Consider the following 17,993-nt stretch of genomic DNA (forward strand, 5'->3'; position numbering starts at 1 on the left):
GGATTGGAGATTGTCAGACATACATAATTTGCTCTGATGAGCTTTCTTTTTGGTTATAAAATAGTGCATTTTTTTTCAATTTTTTTTAAATGTATGTTTCACTATAAGTACTGTAATTGTCACTGTCCACAAAATGGAAAATACTTCTAGTATTTCAATCTAATGTTGACAATAAAGAATGCCATTTTTCCCATTTGACATGTTACTAAAATGAATCGTTATGCATTTCGATCATGCATTTGGCTTCTGTAGCCACTGGCTTTGAAGTTTTGAATCATGGAGGTGCATGTGTATCAATTTGATTATAGAATGTGATGAAAAAGAAACGTTACTTTTGATTTCACTTTTGTTGTCTTACCATTGATATTAGGCAGTTACCAGGATGTGATATTACATCATTTAATATCTAATCTAGCTCTAATCTTAAAAATCGCTTCAGCTAAATTTCAGTCTGAGAAATCTTTTTAAAAATGAAAGTTCAGAGATCCACATATAACAGAAATTATATTAAATGAAAGCTTCACTGGACATGCGGATCACACTTAACAGAACCAGACTTTGCTGGAAATTCAGGAATAAAAAAATAATTAAATATGAAATACTTTATAATTTGTAATTAACAGATGGGTGCTACATTACCTTTTGAATACCAAATACTCTTCTCCGTTGGTTATCCTATGTCAAGCATTGTGTGCCATTCAATTTGGTAATGCTTTACTTGAATGGTGCTGTATAATGGCTTCATAATCACTTCATAACTAGGATAACTTCTTAAGCCATTATGCAGCAAAATTCAAATGAAGTGTTACTTTGTGTTCCACCTGAGTAATGAGTCCACTCCCTTCTTTTATTTAAAGTGCCACTTATCCAAATTGAAACTGAGGAAAATTAACTTTTATTTTTTGCAATAATTATTCAGATTTTGTAATTCATATTTTATATATACAGTAGTTTAAGTGGCATAAATTGCTTTAAGCTATAAAGCCTTGTATGCTCATTTACCATTGTCCATTTACAGTTACCTTATATTACTTCCTGTTTCCAGCACTCCTGTGATCAAGGGTTACAGATAGAGCCCAGGGCTCAACTGTGAAAGGTACTGAGTTTGCTAAATTCAGTTGCTATGCTGCTGACTGCATAAATCCTTTTTCCAAGAAAATTGTGTATGTTAGTGAACAGTTTCAAATCACTTCTGAAAATATTTTGATCACAAACTTATTCTGTTTGTGATATCTTCAATATGTATCCCAGGAAATAGCAAGTTTAAAGTGCAACAAGACCCAGTCACATAATAATTAGCAGCTAATTATTCTACCATTTTTTTGAGGTGTCTAAATAGATACATCCATTTTCTTACTGCTTTATTCAATACAGGTTCATGGGAAAGCTATCCCAGAAAGCAACGGGTGCAAAACAGGATGCACCCTGGATCTCTATACCCTTATTGTATTTATGTTTTCATATTATAAAATTATTTATTGATAATATTTAAACTTGTAACTATTACTATAATATTTATAAATAATACACATCCATATATGTAAAGGAACAAGTAATAGATTTATTCCATACTGAAAAGAGAAGGAAGAAAGAAAACACAACTTTTCGGCTGTGTAAGCTTACACCCGAAGAAGGCTCCACAGTCGAAATGTTGTGTTTCCTTTCTTCCTTCTATTTTCAGCATGGAATAAACCTATTACTTGTTCCTTTGCAGCCTACGCATGCTGACGCAGCTACCCACCTGCACTACTTCATCCATATACAGTATATATTTTCTAACCACTTAATGTAATTCAGTGTTGCAGGGAAGATGGTGCATATCCCAGCTAACAATGTGTGCAAGGCAGGATACACCCTAGATGTGATGCCAGTCCATGGCAGGGATGCAGACACATGCATGTACTCACACCAGGGCCAATTTTCCCAGAAGCCAATTAACCCACCAGTATGTCTTTGAACTGTGGGAGGAAACCGGACCACCCAGAGGAAACCCATGCAAACACTGGGAGAACATACAAACACCATGCAGAAAATACCTCAGGAATTAAATCCAGGACCACGGCACTGCTAGGCAGCAATGCTAACCAATGCACCACGGTGTACCCTGTCTAAATACATAAAGTCTCAGATAACTAATGTATAAAACTAAATTAAATGCATTGATCTTCATATCTTTTGTCTCTCCTGAAACACTTGCCAAATCAACATTTCAGCTACAGCGGACCATCAAATTTTGACCGATAGGATTGTTTTCAGCGGCATAAGCAAATTATTATTTTTTTTTAATTCCATATAAAGAGCCAATCAGTGAAGACAAAATACAGTTACTTTAGCAAATTTGTTATTTAGTTATATCTTTTTCTACCTGCTGTGTGGTACTACAGAAAATCTGGTAAAACGTCTGGACTTTTCTGTCATTATGGCACTGACTATGTTAAATGACTTCCATTAAAACTGTGACTGTAGAAAATGTGCACACAGCAAAAATGTCTCAGTCTCAAGTGAAGGAAGGGGTGAAGTGGCAGCTTGTGCACTGATTGTGAAGGCTTTCATGCTCCACTTAAAATAAGGTGAATTTAGTTGTGACTGGAGGGTCCTTGGATGTGCTTCATGCATCACTCACCACCTTACAGCCACTGATTAGTTTTTCCCATCTGTACTGAGTACATTCTCAAGCCTGGTCGGATGATTTTTTTTATTGTAGATCATTGCAGCAAAGCCCAGTTTTACTATTTACCCATAAATTGCCGGTGTTAAATAAATTGTGTATTGTATTTTGTCTAACAATTACATAGTGTAGGAGTTTTGTGAATTTACTGGGACAATTTATTAATTGTAGCAGTAATCACTAGGTGATTCATTATGGTTATTGGAAAATCAATCGATCAGCAATGCACCCACACAGATTCAATACACGAGGTACATAAATTAATTTAGGTTTACCACAGCAAAGGGTTGGCATAGTTATGCAAACATGACTTTTCTGTTGTTCTTTCATATTCATTATCTATTTTTCTTACTTTGTCTAGAGTAGGTGGTGTTTATCACAGATGTTAATTGCTACTTCAAAGTGTCATGACTGCAAGCTTTTAAGTAACAAAAAGTGAAAACTATGGTAATGCCATATGTATTGATAAGAGTGCTGTAGCTACAGAAAGATAGTTTAGCATGTGTCTCATTAAGATATACAAAGTGCAGCTCCTATGTTCTGCACCCTGAAATTGCTCAATATGAGTTTAGTTGTGGCACTGTATAAGGCAGCATGAAGTTCTTTACAGTATTGTAAAGATGAAAGATCATTTTTTTGCAATTTATTAGTTCACAATCTTTCTTGTTCTCCAATGGCACATAAAGAGATGTCCATATCTGACAAGGCGGCATCTTCTTACTATAAACAAGAGAGTAGAAATCTAGATAGCACGGGTTGATTAACAAGTACACCCCATGTCTTAAGAGTTGGATATGGATGAACGGATGGATGATCTCTGAAAGAGAAGGAAAGAATAATAACACATGTCTGCGGTGTCAAGGAAAACTAGAGTTTATTATGGAGAAACACCCTGGCCAAACAGGATAAGCTGAGAGAGTTAGAGAAGCGAGAAAATGAGGAACAGTTTAAGATTAAGAGAAGTGAGAGTGAGGAGCAAGATTTGGTGATTAATGAAGAGAAAGAATATAAGATGAAAGATAGCAGAGTCATTGTGAATATGCCATACTTTTTCTGTCGCTGCTCCATTGTTATGGGATGCCCTTTCTCCATCTCTTCGAGAGACAAACTCTTTGATACTATTCAAATTTAATCTCAAAACTCAAATTTAAACTTAAACTTTTTACTAGGGCCTATGTCTGATTGCCCTACAGTTTATCCATTATGTTCTTGTTTATTTTTCTTTTATTAGAAAAATAAGTTAGGTAATAAATACTAATATACATATTTTGTAATCTAAGTATCAATTCAGTATCAAGAGTAATATATGAGAGGAGATAACAGGTAAGACTTGAAGTGGAAGGAGTGCACTCTTTCCCAGAAAGGGAACCATATAAGGTTCCAAAGGGGCTCAAAACAGCAAAGCTGGCTGGCTGGCAGTGTAGGAGAGACAAGAAAAACAAAATAAATGAACTCAGTGATATATCGGTACCAATAAATCCATCTCAATCCAATTCTTCGCTACTTTACAGAAAGTTAGACTGTTTAACTGAACTGAAAAGTAACATTTTCTGAAAGAAATTCAGTTATTTGAAAACCATGATGCCTCCACATTTGATTGAAGTCTGCATTTTCTATCCTGTTTGAACTTTGTAATTTACAGTATTTAGCATGTAATGTTAATAAGCATAGATTAAGTTGATTTCCAAATCTTAAAAAAAAAATTCTAGATTGGCAATAGCTCAGTAAAATCTGAGATTTTACCTGATGTACCAAAAATACTATTTACGACACAAACATAAAGGTTAATTTTATGAGTGTACTATCAAATATCAAATATTTTAATGAAATGCACAATTGCAGAAGAACTTCAGAATATCTTATTCTTCAATCTTTAAAAGTGATGTTGACCTAGATTTTTTATTTTATGTGAAGTGTTTTATAAGAGCACAGATGTACCCTGAGAAACATTTGGAGCCTAACTCTCAACAGCAGTACTACTTGATTAATTATACTTCCTTTGCCTCAAATAAATTGGTCTGTATGACCATATGGGGCATATGGCTACTTCCTTAAGAAAGTCAGTTTTCATTTGTGTATTTAAAAGCATTTACACACAGGCAGTTCCTATTTGATCGCATTTAATGTCTGTTAAGCATGATAATTTGGCCTCTTCAAAAATGAAGAGCTTGTATACTCTCCCTTCACTGCTAATACATCAGTTTGACATTGGCAGCTGTAGTTTTAAAGGTCCTGTACCCAATTACCAGTTGATTACTCTCCTTTTATGTTCTGAAACCAGCATGCATTCTCCAGTTTCAGTTTTCTTTGGTTTTGGCTACCAGTGCATTTTGAATTCTGAGTATCTGATGCAAGAGTGAGCACGTTTGTCCTGCTGTGCTGTTGGGTAAATCAAGGGAACACTTTGCTGTTTGGCTGGGACAATCATGTTTTTTTTTTAATTAAGAGTCACCCAGTGTGTTTTTGCGGCTTCACATTTGTTTTCATGTCCCAGTGGAGCAGTGACAAGTAAGACTGTCATTTTGGTGCATGCTTTTCTTTCTTGCTTCGGTGTTCTTAATCACTACATTTAGACCAACTCCAAACTTTGACTAAAATTCAATTTTGCACTGCTATAATAGCATCCCAGGGTTCCTCCATGTTCACATCTTTCCAGCATGTTTCCTGTGCGTCCCCCCACTGTCTCTTCTTAAGGTGATGTCCTGTCTCTGACCTGACTTTACACATTGAATTGCATGTACATTTTGTTCTTTATTTCAAGTCTTCACTCTGGTGTTTCTTCTTGTGCAGTATCTTCCATGTAATTTCCTCATAATGCACTCCAGTAATTATAAGATGACTGAGCAATGTGCTATCTTATATGCAAACCTTTTTTCATGACAGACTCCTTGGAATTGTTCATATTGTGATGCTTTGACCCTTTGGATTACTTCAGTAGGCTACAGCCTTCTCCTCACAGCTTTAAGATTATCAAAGGTCCCATGTTAATGGATAAAAAATATTCATTTTTGAAGTAAACCTTTCAGACTCAGGATATGACGGCCAACAAAACAAACTATTGCTTCATTTCTCTCTTTATCATCTGCATCTTAAAGGGAAAGGAATGTTGGAAGATTAAAAAAGGGCCTGAGCACTTTATTCTAAAAGGTGCCATGTTCCCTAGTTCCTAATTGTGTCATGTTCATGTTACTGGATTCACCTTTCTTCTTACTTTTGTTATACTGTGTGTGTTTGTTTTGTAAGGGAGTATACATGAAAAGCTAAGAAAAACTATTAAACCTAAGTAAGGAACTCTTTGCAGTAAACCTGTCAACACTGTTTTTCAGCTAGGATGGTTGCAGTAATCAGTTTTGAAACAGCCTTGTTTTCCAGATGAGAAAACAGCCCATCTGGTTTGTCCATTAATCCTGAATGGAGAAATGAGCACATGGAGCTAAAATAACTTGGCTCTTCTGCTTCACTGAAAAGGGAATTCAAAGTGGAAGTTCACCTGACTTTTAATTGTTTACATTTCTTTCATGATTCATTAGGGCTAATAAAACACCCTGTCTTACAGGGAATAATATATTCCCTGTATATAATGGAATGATATATTATGTCCTCATCATGGAGGAAGTTGTGATGGACAATATTTGCATATCAGTTACTGATTGGTTAACTGGTTAATTTCATATCCTTTTTTTTCCTCTGGGAAAAATAGGCAGGGTGCCCACTCCAAGTCAAGAATATTTTATTAAGAAAACTCAAATAAATACCTCCTACATGTACATTGGGAAAATAATTATTTTGTAAGCTCTTCAAACAAAACTTGTTTTTTTATTTCACACATTGATATGTAAAAATCACTTGAATAAAAAAAAATAAGAAAAATATGTTTTCATATTTTTTAGGCTGCAGGTCCACAATCATTGCCCTACATACCCTCTTGACACACCAGCTGTTTTGAAGCATATAATCACTCTAATTAGTTCAGCATCAAACATCAATTGCTTTTTGGCACATAATTACTTGTCAATGCATCTTTATACTGTTTTTACTGATATAACAAATTAGGGAAAAGTTTTTCACTCTGAAAGTTATACTAGCTGATGTCTTCATCAAGATGTAAGATGGTTTCATACAGTAATCCTAAAGATTGTTCAGAATGCTAGAAGACTTTGATGTGAAGGTAGCTGGTAGAAAAAAAACTCCTAGAGCTTCAAGGATAATTAAAATTAAACTTTAATCCTGTTGATCAAAGGTCTGAGTTCTCTTCAGTACAAACTACAAAAGCTGCTGTATTGAAAGCATAGCACCTCATTAATGTGTTTCTTGACTTCTTAGGGATTTTTCAAGTTGTCTGATGTAAAATGCGTTGCAATGTTGAAGCATCAAGCAATGTTCAGAATGTTGCTGGGGTTATTGTGTCACTCTGACACAAGCTAGAGATTAGGAGGCATATGGTCTCTTATTGCACGGCTGATTCTGCATCTGCTGTAGCTTGTCCGAAACTGCCATGTGAGTGCTCCTTCAATAGGAATACTTATATTCCAAAATGGCATTGACCTTGGAGTCATTGTGGTTGGTTTCAGGGATTTGGGCCTCCTCTGGCTTTGGTGTTGTCAGAGCACTGTTAACATTAATTACTGTCATCCACATCGGTCTGCTTTCCATGCTATTGCACAGGAATCTTACAGTCTTTCTTACCAACTATTTTTTGTGTATTAGAACCTCAGTTTCATGTAATGCTTTAAAGCTGTAATCTTTTATTCTGGTCCTGAAGTGTGATTCCGATTTTCTAGGCTTCTTAAAGCCCCACCTCCTGAAGACATGGTCCTGGTCTAATTAAGATAATAACGAGCTGATGCAGATCATTAAAACCTGACCTAGAAACGAAGAGACAAAATTGTTCTCCAGAAACAATATTGACAACACTTGACATAGAAGGCTCTTTTTTTGGGTGGGACTCTTATAACTAGTTATTTGTTTGGTTGATGTTTTTATATATTTAACATGTTAATTAGGTCTCATTAATTAAAGAGTCAAATAATTTATTTGTTAAGTAAGGATTTATTTGAGCACTTCTGTCATTTCCAAACATAATATCATTGCTCTTCAGACAGTTTAGCACAGAAAATAAAGACTTTTTGTATTAAATAAATCATAATTTAAAATGTTCACATGATTCAAAATACTTTTTTATATCATCTGTATACTTTAATGCATAGTGGATACAAACGTATAGTATGACAGGTATGAACAATTATTATTGAGTTGACAAATGTACATGAATTATTTCTATATTTCTTAGGTGCTTGTACATACCAGTTTTGAACTAATAAACATTTTAAATGCAAAGTTAAATGCTGACACAAGTGACCAAAAATGAAACAAAGGAATGGGAGCTTTAGTTTGAAGGTTGTGTGGTCATTTTTGGCTTGAATTCTTGCATTTTCCTAGAATATCCAAAACTAAAGTAAATGCAGCTTGCCACCAATATATGAAACAGCCAGCACTGCAGGCAAGCAGCAGGGTTCAGTATTTTACTTCAGATGGCTGTTAATGAAGTTCAAAGTTTGCCTAAAAGAGGTTGGTATGTTGTATTTTTTACACATTTAAATGTGTGTGAAATTGGAAGCAGTTTCTGCCTGTAAAAAGCATTGTTTTTTGCAAATGGGAAAAAAAGGTCTGCAGTAAAGCCTGCGTTTAGAGCCAGAACAAGTTAAAGTCAATGAGATTTCCTCTGCAAGGATCATTTCAGCTGCATTCAGTCAGACAAAATACAAATCCGCAATGCAGACCACTCAATAATGGATTTTGCTTGCCGAGGCTGAAGGCTGGAGAAAAATTTTTTTGAGCATCAGATGTGTTCCCGGTACCATAGATGCACCTTTTTGCTATGTACAGGTATAACTTTATTTTTGTTGTTATTTTATGGCATGTTATGTGTAATTTCTTAACCAATGATTGAGACACACGTTTCATATTTTCCGTCAATGATCTTTATTGCTATCAATCCTGTGTTAAAAATAACTGGCCTGAACTCTCAATTGCTTTACAACTAAAGTCCTGCAACCAATTTACCTTTTGTAGCAGAAATTCGGGAATGGGCAGTGGCAGTTCAATGAGATTGATAACCCTTTCTAGTTGGGGTTTGAACAAAGAAAATAAAAAAGTGATTTAAGTTAATGTTGCAAATTACGTCTGCTTCCGGGCAAATTAATATTCTCCTCCTTCTGGTCTTAAATGCATTTAATATTGTCAAACACAATGTCCTACTGGAGCACATGGAGCACAAAATTATTTAAACGAAAACTGGCACTTCCCTTCGTGGTTAGGTTAATATACACTGTTACACTATACACTAGTGTAACGTATACACTATACACTATACACTATACCAGTAGTCCAAGGTTGTACTCCCTGTTCACTCACGACTGCACAGCAAGACACAGCAACAACCGCATCATTAAGTTTGCAGATGACACCACTATAATAGGACTGATCAGTGATGATGACGAGTCCACTTACAGGGATGAAGTCGTACAGCTGCTTAGGTGGTGTCATAGCAATAACCTGGACTTGAACGTAAAGAAAACAAAAGAGCTAATAGTGGACTTTCGGAGACACAGGCCACACACTATTGATGGAACAGAAGTGGAAACAGTCACCAGCTTTAGGTTTTTGGGAATTCACATCTCTAAAGATCTAACCTGGACTGTGAACACTGACTCTATCATGAAGAAGGCTCGGCAGCGCCTTTATTTCTTGAGGTGCCTCAAGCGATGGGGGATGCCAGTACATGTGTTGGTGAACTTCTACCGCTGCACCATCGAGAGCATCCTCACAACGGGATCACCGTGTGGTATGGCAACACCTCTTCGCGAGGAAGAAAGGCACTGCAGAGAATGGTCAATATGGCCCAGAAGATCATCGGCTGTGGTCTCACCGAGATTAAACAGCTCTATGAGGACCGCTGCCGTGGTAGAATTCTGGCCATCACAGAGGACAGTCACCACCCCGGGCATGAGCTCTTCACCCCACTGCCCTCAGGCAAGAGATATAAGAGCATACGGACACTTACCACTAGATTCTTCAATAGCTTCTATCCACAAGCAGTGAGATTGGCGAACACATTTAGCCATCCCCCTCGGACCACACCCACACCTACACCATCACCATCTACCTCTTTATGATTTCTTATCTATTGCACATCTCCAGTCATTGTTTACCCGTCTGTATTGTTTACATTCAAACTGTCTACATGTTTACTTGCACATTGTCTACTGTTTGTTTGTATATTGTCTCGATGCACTGTTTGCACTTTGTTTTGTTTTTTACACTTGTTTTACAATCGAGAGACTTTCTGTAAGTAAGAATTCCATTGTACCAGTACCGGTTACATATGGCAATAAAGTTCAAGTTCAAGTTCACTGTTTTAAATCTGATGTTGTCCTGCTTACATAGACTGTTCCACAGGGCTTTGTGCTGGGACCTTTACTGTTGGGTATTTACTTCTTGTTTCTTGGTCATATTTTTTACCACAGTGGACTTGGCTATGATAACATAATATTCACTTATGTTAGTTTGCAGGCCAAACTTGATCTCTGTGATTTCAGCCTTTCTATGGTGCCTGTTTAATATTTAGATAGTGACAAAACATTCTTATGTAAAACTGTGCAAAGACTGAGGTTAAGCTCATAGGATTACAACATTAGCTTTGCATAGTTAGTGACTTCAGAGTCTGTGACAATTAAGCCCTTGACTCCAGTTGGAAACCTTGATTTTACCTTTAACCTTGGGTTGTCATTGGAAGCTCATGTTAAAAACATCACAAAGGGTGAATTTTTCTATCTACTTGGCATTGGTCAGTTAAGATCCTTGCACCCTCTGAAATTTAGAGTGGACCTTGAGGAACTCCTGTTCATATATAAAAAGGGTGAGAAAACTGAGCCACGTAATTATGGACAAATATGTCTGACTTATAGAAACAACTATTAGGACTAAACTAGAGGACCCAATATATGGAAATAATATTCTAGGAAATACTCAACATAAATTTATAAAAGGTACTTCTTGTCTAACCAACGTGTTAGGGTTCTTTGAACAAGCAACAGCAGTATTAGATACACATAGGACATATGATATAGTGTATATGTTGCATGCATATAGTAGAACCGTTAATCTGAGATCTGCTCATTCAGGCCTTCTTACTCTACTGAAAACCATGCTTCACATAATGGCTGACAGATTTCTCTTCTGCAGTAAAAGGACCTTTAGCCTCATAGGCTAAAATCAATGGAGAGGCTCCAACTATCAACATTTTTTAAACTCACTTAAAACTTTTATTTTCTGTCAAAAGTTTAGCATTTAATGTAGTTTTACTACTGTTTCATTGGGTTCTGTGAAAAGCCCAACAAAATGGATTTCTATGATAAGGATGATGAATGTCATTGTTCTATTTTTAAATGAAATAATTAAAATTGAAAGGCCTACTAGTAAATTTGTTAATCAAATATTACTCTTGATTTTTTCAGTTTTTCCCATATGGCGATGCCTCAAAGTTTGCCCAGCATGCCTTTAGAACCTTTGATAAGAATGGTGATGGGACCATCGACTTCAGAGAGTTCATCTGTGCACTGTCTATCACATCGCGGGGAAGCTTTGAGCAGAAGTTGAACTGGGCGTTCAACATGTATGATTTGGATGGCGATGGCAAAATCACACGAGTGGAGATGTTGGAGATTATAGAGGTAAGAAACTGAGAAAAAAATGGGAGTTAATTTGAAGGAATAAGACTTTAGCTCTTCCTGTTGTGTTCACATGACACTGAAGTTGCAGAGTGCATTGGTATGTTATAGATGATTGTTACTTATCAAATGATGCTACATCCCAGGTTTAAGTTACCATTTTACAGCATGTTGAAAAAGGTTGTGAGGTAAAGAAATAAAATACAGGTGTTAACATTACATGCTCTGTTGTTACACCTGGTAAACATCACACTTTCATTAGAAAACAATGCCACATTGGGGTATTAATCAACCTGTGTCCCATAATTGTTTTATGGGTTTGTATATACCCATATATGGTTGCCTCACTAGGTCTGTGTATTAGAGGATTAACAGCGGAATCTAGCAAAATTGAAATATGGTCTCATGGATTCAAGGTGGAATCTGCCTGATTTATTGTGTGAATTAAAATGACTGAACCCTTAATGTGATTATTTATAATGGTGTATAGTTAGGACCAAATATTTTCCATCATCCTATTGCTGTAGTAAATGTAGCTCAAAGCTTTAGACATCTATTTTGGAAGCATATTACATTTTTATATAACAAGCACCTTAACAGGTTTTGCAGCAAACAATTTTTAGTGTGTAGTACTGTATGTGACCACGGTAACATTTCTCCATTTTGTCATTTTGAATAAATGTGCAGTGCGAGGGAAGTGTACAGTCTCACTGCTACAGAAGAAAGATTTTTAAAATCAAATTGCGATCATCATGTCAGAAATAGGATGTCTGTGTGCTACAAAGAAATTGATACGTTGAAGACATGCCTTTTTTTAAACATGAGTTGATATGTGCAGCCTATGACTGCAGAAGCCCTTCCACAAGACTGGAGATGTTGGTAGATGCCTAGGGCCAAATGTACAACTATGCTTAAACCTTGATATATATTGATTCCATGATTCATCAACATCAGAGAATATTTTAGGAATGGTACTGTATAGTGAGTACTATGCACCTTTTGCTCTTTATCAGTGGGATGTTGTTGTCTTAATTTAACAATTATAACCAGGTTTGCAAACAAGCCTTAATACTGTTTATAATATAGCTTATGGAAAGCCAAGCCTACAAACACATTATAGAGTAGTAGTTACAGTCATGTGAAAAAGAAAGTACACCCTCTTTCAATTCTATCGTTTTATATATCAGGACATAACAAAAAATCATCTGGTCCTTACCAGATCCTAAAATTAGGTAAATCTAACCTCAGGTGACAAACAACACACAACTATGTCCACTATGTCATTATTTAACAGAAAATAAGCCAACATGCAGAAGCCATGTGTGAAAAACTAAGTACACCCCATGATTCAGTAGCTTGTAGAACCACCTTTAGCAGCAATAACTTGATGTAATCGCTTTCTGTATGAGTTTATCAGTCTTTCACATCGTTTTGGAGGAATTTTGGCCCACTCTTCTTTACAACATTGCTTCAGTTCATTGATGTTTGAGGGCTTTCATTTATGCACAGCTCTGTTAAGGTCCTGCCACAGCATCTCAATGGGGTTGAGGTCTGGACTTTGACTTGGCCATTCCAACACCTTGATTCTTTTCTTTTTTTGCCATTCAGTTTTTAGATTTGCTGGTGTGCTTGGGATCATTGTCCTGTTGCATGACCCAATTTCGGCCAAGCTTTAGCTGTCAGACAGATGGCCTCCCATTTGTCTCTAGAATAGTTTTGTATAAAAGAAGAGTTAATGTTGGACCCGATGACTGCAAGGTGCCCAGGTCCTGTGGCTGCAAAACAAGCCCAAATCATCACCCCTCCACCATCGTGCTTGACGGTTGGTATGAGGTGTTTGTGGTGATACACTGTGTTTGTTTTTTGCCAAACATGGCGTTGTGCATAATGACCAAACATCTCCACTTTGGTCTCATCTATCCAAAGTCCAAGTATGTTCCAGAAATCTTGTGGTTTGTTCAGATGCAACTTTGCAAACCTAAGCCATGCTGTCATGTTCTTTTTGGAGAGAAGGAGCATTCTCCTGTCTAACCTTCCATGAAAGCCATACTTGTTCAGTCTTTTTCTGATCATACTGTCATGAACTTTAACCGAGGCCTGTAGATCCCTAGATGTAGCTCTTGGGTTCTTTGCGATTTCTCTGAGCATTATACGTTCTGACCTTGGGATTTATTTGCTGGGACACCCACTCCTGGGAAGATTGGCAACTGTCTTGAATGTTCTCCATTTGTAAATAATCCTTCTTACTGTAGAATGATGCATTTCAAATTGTTTGGAAATGGCCTTATAACCCTTTCCAGATTGATGAGCAGCAACAATTGCTTCTCTGAGTTCATTGCTGATGTCTTTTCTCCTTGACATGGTGTTAACACACACCTGAATGCTCCAGACCACCAAACTGCCAAACGTTCTGCTTTTATAGAGGTGGTCACACTTCCTGATGATCAACTAATCAAGTGCATTTGGTTAGCAGCACCTGGCTTACCTTACCCTTATACCAGTAAGGGTGTACTTAATTTCTCCCACATGGTTTCTGTATTTTGGATTACTTTTTGTTCAATAAATAATGACACAGTAAAATGTGTTATCTGTTGTCTGTCATCTGAGGCTACATTTGTCTAATTATAGAAGTTAGTGTGGACCAGACGATTGTTATTTATGCCCTGATATGTAAAACCATTGAATTGAAAGAGAGTGTACTTTATTTTTCACATGACTGTAGGTCTCTGAACTTCCTGATAGTGGCATAAGGCTACAGGAAGAAATCATCATGGATAACTGTGCTCATCTTCTTGTGATTCACAATGGCAGAATAGTTGTACACTGCTTGATGAAGCATTATGCATAATAATCTTATATTTAAGATGGAAAGGAACAAGTAATAGGTTTATTCCATGCTGAAAAAAAGAAGAAAGAGAACACAACGTTTTGGCCGTGGAGCCTTCTTCAGGTGTCACACCTGAAGAAGGCTCCATGGCCGAAACGTTGTGTTCTCTTTCTTCTTTTTTTCAGCATGGAATAAACCTATTACTTGTTCCATTGCAGCCTACGCATGCTGACGCAGCTACCCACCTGAACTTATATTTAAGATGGCTATTTCACTTATTATTTATTATGGAAAAATGAATATAGCATTCTGTTGGCATGTCAGCCTTGATTCTTTAACAATTTTTGCCTTTTCCCCAAGCAACTAAATGCGATGTAATAAGATTTTTAAAATATTTGTGAGAAAAAATATTGCATCAGACATTAGCACTGACTTACAAAAAAGCTTTCTAATGGATAGAGGAAATTATTCTGTATTTATAACGTTCGATAAACTTTTTCAATTCAGATTTTTTCCTTTTATAATTAAAGTTGCACATTTCCAGCAATGACAATCAGGGGTTATTAATGGGATATTCTTTTCCACAGTTTCTTATATTAGATTTTTAGACAAACATTCTGTTCACGAGACAGAGCATATCAGGTTTTATGACCAGAGCTGAAATCAGAAGGTTCAAACACTGGTCATAGAGGACATTTATGACTCTTGTGTCACTTACAGAATTTAAGCCATTATTTGGTAAATCAGAGTTTTTGACAATTCCTATATATTTCTCTTGAAAACACTTAAAAAGTGCTGTTTGAATATATAATTAGTTTGATTAAGGCTCTGATTACGAATTTAAGAGCTCAGGCACAATAAAAGAAAAATGCATTTCTCAAGCAGCAGCAGGAAAGTATAATAACCTTGAACCAAAATGATAATACCAGAGAGAAATTTACAGATTTGTCCTTGGAGGGGGAGTAATGCACTGCTCAGAACCACTGCATTTTCCAAATCTGTGATAACATGGAAATTATATCTGATGTGTTCTCTTTTTTGTTTCAAAAAAGGCTATTTACAAAATGGTAGGCACCGTCATTATGATGAAAATGAATGAGGATGGGCTCACACCTGAACAGCGAGTAGACAAGATTTTCAGCAAGATGGATAAGAACAACGATGATCAGATCACACTGGATGAGTTCAAAGAAGCTGCAAAGAGTGATCCATCCATTGTATTACTCCTTCAATGTGACATTCAGAAATGAGGTGGTGTCAAAGCATTATGGACTGCACAAAAGTTAAATGTTCCATTCAGTTTGCAGCTATTTCCACCGAAAAAAAAATGCTTGGACTACCTTTCAATGGACTCGCTTCTTGTGTTTGAAACACTTGTGTGCATGAGAATGTCATTTGCTAAAACAATTTTAAATATATATACAGTATATATAATATATGAAATATAAAAATATATTATTTAAAAACTAAACTGCCAAATGTGAAGTGTGCAATTTCCATACAGTCTCATCCCACTGGAGCTTGTGCATCAGTAATGTGATGCGTTGAATTAAGCTACTATTTATTGTACATGTTTACTGATGCTAGCTGTGTGTTTCATATATCAAATTAATAAAACCAAATTCCCATGGTAATGTAACTGTTCCTAATAAATTATGTATCCATCTATAAATCAGAAACTGGACGGACAAAGAGATGGATTCTAGTATTCATCAGGCTGCTTCTCTCACATGTGCTTGTACTGTTGGTGAATATAAATGTAGTTTATGTGCATGCCTTTAGGTTCTGCCTTAAAATAAGTCCTCATTTGCATCCTATGAATCAAAACAAGTCAAAGCCTTATGGAATAAATGCAGTAAAAGCACATAGGAACAAATATCCTATTGCCATAGATCCTTCAATAACGTACAGTATTGTGTATGGGATGTATATTTGTGATTCGTTGAGCCATTATTTGAGTAACTGTGGGAGCATGTTTCCTTATAAGTAATAGTATCTGTGTTGCTGAAATTCTTATAGCACCTATCTATTTAGATCTGCTTACTTGCAAGCCTTGAAGACCTTGAAGAGGAAGAAATAATCACTATTTGAGTATATTTAACATTGTAACGCCAGCAGTCTGTGGCCAAGCATACTTTTAAAAAATACCCAAAAAGTGCATCAAAATTTGTATTGAATTCCCAGCTAAATGTGAAGCCCTCCAAGACAAACAATTAAAAAATCAACAATGAGATTTTATTTTGTGCAAAAAAGAATATTTATAGTGAAAAGCTTGGCATTGCATTTTTTTTAAAGAAAGTCATTCCACCTGCCTACGAATAGGGAGCATATTGACATAAAATCCCTTGGGGCTGAGCAATGCAACATTCTGTAAGGTGCAAAATGTTTTCTCTCTCTCTGTCTCTTTCAGTTTCAAATGAGTGTAAAGTACAACAAGCAAAACAACTTTACAAATGCAGTTCTTTAGTCAGCTACCATGAGAAGAAACCCTTTTAGTCATGTGTTTGGTATACCAGTGTACTGCATTGTTATTAACTTTTTGTAGGACTTTTTTATTCCCCTGTTCCTCCCTTCAACATGCAAACTGTATATAATCCCAATGTTTTTAATGTTGCAGTATTCTGCATACAGGACAAGACCGAGGCTGTGCAACTGAGATGTAAACTGCAAATAATTGTAAAGAAGAATTGTTAATGAAACTGCAATAATAAAGTTATTACCACACTCCTATAATTAAGAAACTACATTTCTGTAATGAAACAGCATTAAGCTTTTTTCATGTGGCAAGATGTATACTGATGAGAATAATCATTGAGACATTTGTTAGTCTTTGTTTCGGGATACTGCATAATTAAGACAAACAAAATCATTAGCTTCCTTGCTTTGAAGAGAAATGAATCCCTATTGGTTTAACTCAAACTTTACAATAATATATTTGCCCAATAAGTGTTTGTATTGAATATTAAAGTGTATTATCATCAAATACCAAATTCAAACAAGCAAGAACTATTTAAAATGTAAAGATTTTTGTAGCATGTGTTGTGCCCCTAAATGACATGGCTGCACTATTCTTTGTGTTGTGGTTTAAAATAAAACATCTATGGGCTGTTTTCTGAAGCTCTGATTTTTTATTGAACTGCAAGAACATCCTGACATACAGTATAAAATGAAAGTGTGAAGGATATGTAAGAGATCCTCATAATTGAAAAACTTTCTAAATTGAAAACCTATTTTAAGTCATAAAAGCCCTAATGTTAGAGAATGTACACTGCATGTTCCTTGTAATATAGAATATGCCTTATCTCATAGTTAAAATTACATTTATATAGTTTGTAGCATATCATAGGATGCATGTAATAGTACAAAAAGTCCTAAAATAACAATCATGTTTTTTTTTTAATGTAGCAAAGAGAAACAAATAAAAATAAGCGACTGTTACATTGCCTAAGAAACCACAAAGACTGCATTTCAGTTTTTTATTTTAAAAGCTATACACCATCTTTAGACATAGTTTGAAAGTGGTTATGGATTATTTTACGTCCCATGTCTTCACAAAACTATGGACTAAAATTGGTATGTATAGCCATGACAATTTACTTTCCTGTGTTACCAAGGCATAATCCTACTGAGAGATTTTCCCTTTATGTTCGTTTTGCATCTTATACAAATTCCAGGAACATATCTGAGGCTTTCCAGGTAAAGCTACTGTATATCTTCCCACATATATTCGATTATACTATTAAAAGTCTGAGACCTAACTCAGTATTTC

The 17,993-nt window shown here is 35.9% G+C and overlaps 1 protein-coding gene across 1 annotated transcript in view; it reads left to right on the top strand.

Moving 5' to 3' along the window:
- vsnl1a (visinin-like 1a) overlaps positions 1–17,341 on the top strand; it is a 60,821-nt gene extending 43,480 nt beyond the window's left edge. The window contains exons 3-4 of the mRNA XM_088904633.1: positions 11,185–11,400; positions 15,277–17,341. Of these exons, the coding sequence (XP_088760759.1) occupies positions 11,185–11,400; positions 15,277–15,474 (414 nt within the window). The 3' untranslated portion in view covers positions 15,475–17,341. The remainder of the gene's footprint in view (positions 1–11,184; positions 11,401–15,276) is intronic.
- Positions 17,342–17,993: the final 652 nt, after the last annotated feature.

This window comes from Atractosteus spatula, chromosome 2 (genome assembly GCF_055471065.1).
Source record: "Atractosteus spatula isolate fAtrSpa1 chromosome 2, fAtrSpa1.hap1, whole genome shotgun sequence".
Lineage (NCBI taxonomy): Eukaryota > Metazoa > Chordata > Actinopteri > Semionotiformes > Lepisosteidae > Atractosteus > Atractosteus spatula.